The sequence below is a fragment of the Pyrgilauda ruficollis genome, unplaced genomic scaffold, assembly GCF_017590135.1.
Source record: "Pyrgilauda ruficollis isolate IOZ18807 unplaced genomic scaffold, ASM1759013v1 scaffold562, whole genome shotgun sequence".
Taxonomy (NCBI): Eukaryota; Metazoa; Chordata; class Aves; order Passeriformes; family Passeridae; genus Pyrgilauda; species Pyrgilauda ruficollis.
The window spans coordinates 22778-27792 of NW_024527289.1; the positions used below are offsets into that span (position 1 = coordinate 22778).

The window sequence follows — 5015 nt, forward strand, 5'->3', positions numbered from 1 at the left end:
CCCTCCAAAGGCAGACCTGTCCCTCCAAAGGTCGAGCTGTCCCTCCAAAGGCAGAAATGTCCCCTTGGGTGGCTCTGGGGACATTCCCACCTCCATGAGGGCTCCACATGGCCATGGCCACCACAGTTCCCTCAGGAACTGTCCCCTCCAAAGGCAGACCTGTCCCCTCCAAAGGCAGACCTGTCCCTCCAAAGGTCGAGCTGTCCCTCCAAAGGCAGAAATGTCCCCTTGGGTGGCTTTGGGGACATTCCCAGAGGGGACAGGTTCTCCAAAGGAGGAATTGACTCCTTGGGTGGCTTTGGGGACATTCCCAGAGGGGACAGGTTCTCCAAAGGAGGAATTGACTCCTTGGGTGGCTTTGGGGACATTCCCAGAGGGGACAGGTTCTCCAAAGGAGGAATTGACTCCTTGGGTGGCTTTGGGGACATTCCCAGAGGGGACAGGTTCTCCAAAGGAGGAATTGACTCCTTGGGTGGCTTTGGGGACATCCCCACCCCTGTCCCTCAGGAACTGTCCCCTTGGGTGGCTTTGGGGACATTCCCACCTCCATGAGGGCTCCACAAGGCCATGGCCACCACAGTTCCCTCAGGAACTGTCCCCTCCAAAGGCAGACCTGTCCCCTCCAAAGGCAGACCTGTCCCTCCAAAGGTCGAGCTGTCCCTCCAAAGGCAGAAATGTCCCCTTGGGTGGCTTTGGGGACATTCCCAGAGGGGACAGGTTCTCCAAAGGAGGAATTGACTCCTTGGGTGGCTTTGGGGACATTCCCAGAGGGGACAGGTTCTCCAAAGGAGGAATTGACTCCTTGGGTGGCTTTGGGGACATTCCCAGAGGGGACAGGTTCTCCAAAGGAGGAATTGACTCCTTGGGTGGCTTTGGGGACATTCCCAGAGGGGACAGGTTCTCCAAAGGAGGAATTGACTCCTTGGGTGGCTTTGGGGACATCCCCACCCCTGTCCCTCAGGAACTGTCCCCTTGGGTGGCTTTGGGGACATTCCCACCTCCATGAGGGCTCCACAAGGCCATGGCCACCACAGTTCCCTCAGGAATTGTCCCTCCAAAGGCAGAACTGTCCCCTCCAAAGGCAGACCTGTCCCTCCAAAGGTCGAGCTGTCCCTCCAAAGGCAGAAATGTCCCCTTGGGTGGCTCTGGGGACATTCCCACCTCCATGAGGGCTCCACATGGCCATGGCCACCACAGTTCCCTCAGGAACTGTCCCCTCCAAAGGCAGACCTGTCCCCTCCAAAGGCAGACCTGTCCCTCCAAAGGTCGAGCTGTCCCTCCAAAGGCAGAAATGTCCCCTTGGGTGGCTCTGGGGACATTCCCACCTCCATGAGGGCTCCACAAGGCCATGGCCACCACAGTTCCCTCAGGAACTGTCCCTCCAAAGACAGACCTGTCCCTCCAAAGGTCGAGCTGTCCCTCCAAAGGCAGAAATGTCCCCTTGGGTGGCTTTGGGGACATTCCCACCTCCATGAGGGCTCCACATGGCCATGGCCACCACAGTTCCCTCAGGAACTGTCCTTCCAAAGGCAGACCTGTCCCCTGGGGCGGCCCCGGCTCCGTGCCCCGCTCGGTGACGTCCCCGCCGGGGTTGTCCCCGCAGGCCGGGCAGTACGGCGTGGCGCAGACGCGGCGCCGCGCCATCGTGCTGGCGGCGGCGCCGGGCGAGAAGCTGCCCATGTTCCCCGAGCCCCTGCACGTGTTCGCCCCCCGCGCCTGCCAGCTCAGCGTCGTGGTGGACGACAAGAAGTTCGTCAGCAACATCACCCGGTGAGAGCCCGGAGCCGGCCGGGAATTCCGCTTCGGCAATTCCGAGTCGGGAATTACGTGTCGGGAATCCCGGTTCGGCAGTTCTGAGTTGGGAATTCTGTGCTGGGAATTCGGCACTTGGGGATTGGGCGTTGGGAATTCTGGTTTGGCAATTCCGAGTTGGGAATTTCATGTCGGGAATTCTGGTTTGGCAATTCGGCACTTGGGGTTTCCGGTTTGGGAATTCGGAGTTGGGAGTTCCAAGTTGGGAGCTCCAAGTTGGGAATTCCAAGTTGGGGGCTCTGAGTTGGGGGTTTCAAGTTGGGAGTTCCGAGTTGGGAATTCCGAGTTGGGAGCTCCGAGTTGGGAATTCCAAGTTGGGGTTCCGAGTTGGGAATTCCGAGTTGGGAGCTCCAAGTTGGGAGTTCCGAGTTGGGAATTCCGAGTTGTGCTGGGAACGGTGGGTTTGGGAGTGGTGGATGCTTGGAATGGTGATTTTGGGAATGGTGGATGCTTGGGAATGGTGATTTTGGGAACTGGTAGAGGTGTTGGGAACACGTGGAGGTGTTGGGAATGGTGGAGCCACTGGGAGCCTGGTGGGACCACCGGGATCCCTTGGGATTGTCCATTGTCCCATTGTCCCATTGACCACTGGGATCTGGTGGATCCCTTGGGAGCCGCTGAATCCACTGGGAGCCACCTCTCCCTACAACTCCCCTGAACACCAACCATCCCCTGATGGTGCCCAACATCCCCCATTGGTGCCCAACGTCTGCCATTGGTGCCCAACGCCCCCCATTGATGCCCAACGTCCGCCATTGATGCCCAACGCCCCCCATTGATGCCCAACGTCCGCCATTGATGCCCAACGCCCCCCATTGATGCCCAACGTCCGCCATTGATGCCCAACGCCCCCCATTGATGCCCAACGTCCGCCATTGATGCCCAACGCCCCCCATTGATGCCCAACGTCCGCCATTGATGCCCAACGCCCCCCATTGATGCCCAACGTCCGCCATTGATGCCCAACGCCCCCCATTGATGCCCAACGTCCGCCATTGATGCCCAACGCCCCCCATTGATGCCCAACGTCCGCCATTGATGCCCAACGCCCCCCATTGATGCCCAACGTCCGCCATTGATGCCCAACGCCCCCCATTGATGCCCAACGTCCGCCATTGATGCCCAACGCCCCCCATTGATGCCCAACGTCCGCCATTGATGCCCAACGCCCCCCATTGATGCCCAACGTCCGCCATTGATGCCCAACGCCCCCCATTGATGCCCAACGTCCGCCATTGATGCCCAACGCCCCCCATTGATGCCCAACGTCCGCCATTGATGCCCAACGCCCCCCATTGATGCCCAACGTCCGCCATTGATGCCCAACGCCCCCCATTGATGCCCAACGTCCGCCATTGATGCCCAACGCCCCCCATTGATGCCCAACGTCCGCCATTGATGCCCAACGCCCCCCATTGATGCCCAACGTCCGCCATTGATGCCCAACGCCCCCCATTGATGCCCAACGTCCGCCATTGATGCCCAACGCCCCCCATTGATGCCCAACGTCCGCCATTGATGCCCAACGCCCCCCATTGATGCCCAACGTCCGCCATTGATGCCCAACGCCCCCCATTGATGCCCAACGTCCGCCATTGATGCCCAACGCCCCCCATTGATGCCCAACGTCCGCCATTGATGCCCAACGCCCCCCATTGATGCCCAACGTCCGCCATTGATGCCCAACGCCCCCCATTGATGCCCAACGTCCGCCATTGATGCCCAACGCCCCCCATTGATGCCCAACGTCCGCCATTGATGCCCAACGCCCCCCATTGATGCCCAACGTCCGCCATTGATGCCCAACGCCCCCCATTGATGCCCAACGTCCGCCATTGATGCCCAACGCCCCCCATTGATGCCCAACGTCCGCCATTGATGCCCAACGCCCCCCATTGATGCCCAACGTCCGCCATTGATGCCCAACGCCCCCCATTGATGCCCAACGTCCGCCATTGATGCCCAACGCCCCCCATTGATGCCCAACGTCCGCCATTGATGCCCAACGCCCCCCATTGATGCCCAACGTCCGCCATTGATGCCCAACGCCCCCCATTGATGCCCAACGTTGCCCATTGATTCCCAACACCCCCCATTGATGCCCAACGCCCCCCACCGTCCCCCGCGGCGCCCCGCCGGGCCCGCGGTGACGCCGGGCCGGCCGCGGCAGGACATGAGCGCGCTGGTGGCGGCGCGGATGCGGCACATCCCGCTGGCGCCCGGCTCCGACTGGCGGGACCTGCCCAACATCGAGGTGCGGCTCTCGGACGGCACCACCACCCGCAAGCTGCGCTACACCCACCACGAGCGCAAGAACGGCCGCAGCAGCTCCGGCGCCCTGCGCGGCGTCTGCTCCTGCGCCGAAGGTGGGTGCTGGACCTCCGTAACCGCGTCGCCAGCTGGGCGGGCGTTGTCTTTTTGACGGAATTCCGGGGGTTTTTTTGTTGTTTTTTTTGGGGGTTTTTTTGGCGTTTCTCAGGGAAGCCGTGCGACCCGGCCGACCGGCAGTTCAACACGCTGATCCCGTGGTGCCTCCCGCACACCGGCAACCGGCACAACCACTGGGCCGGGCTCTACGGGCGCCTGGAGTGGGACGGCTTCTTCAGCACCACCGTCACCAACCCCGAGCCCATGGGCAAGCAGGTGGGGCAGGGAACCGCGGGCGCGGCCGGCGCGTGCGGCCGGTGGGGGTGGCCGGTGGTCATCGTTGGCCCAGCCCTTGGGTGGGGTTGGTGGGGATGAGCAATGGCCGCCATGTCCCAGTGGTTGGGTGTGGGGGTCTCTGGTGTCCACCATGTTGGGTGTGGGGGTCTCTGGTGTCCACCATGTTGGGTGTGGTGGTCTCTGGTGTCCACCATGTTGGGTGTGATGGTCTCCGGTGTCCACCATGTTGGGTGTGGGGGTCTCTGGTGTCCACCGTGTCCCAGTGGTTGGGTGTGGGGGTCTCTGGTGTCCACCATGTTGGGTGTGGGGGTCTCTGGTGTCCACCATGTTGGGTGTGATGGTCTCTGGTGTCCATCATATCCCAGTGGTTGGGTTTGATGGTCTCCAGTGGCCACCATGTTGGGTGTGATGGTCTCTGGTGTCCACCATGTCCCAATGGTTGGGTTTGATGGTCTCCAGTGGCCACCATGTTGGGTGTGGTGGTCTCTGGTGGTCCCCACGTTGCTGTGGGGGTCTCTGCTGTTGCTGTGGGGTCCCTG

General features: G+C 61.6%; 1 protein-coding gene across 1 annotated transcript in view; it reads left to right on the forward strand.

Annotated features, from left to right (window-relative positions):
* The window catches only part of DNMT1 (DNA methyltransferase 1), a gene marked incomplete at both ends in the record, with an annotated part of 26804 nt that overhangs the window by 18444 nt on the left and 3345 nt on the right, over window positions 1-5015 (forward strand). The window contains 3 exons of the mRNA XM_041481766.1: window positions 1604-1770; window positions 3913-4178; window positions 4292-4455. Of these exons, the coding sequence (XP_041337700.1) occupies window positions 1604-1770; window positions 3913-4178; window positions 4292-4455 (597 nt within the window). The remainder of the gene's footprint in view (window positions 1-1603; window positions 1771-3912; window positions 4179-4291; window positions 4456-5015) is intronic.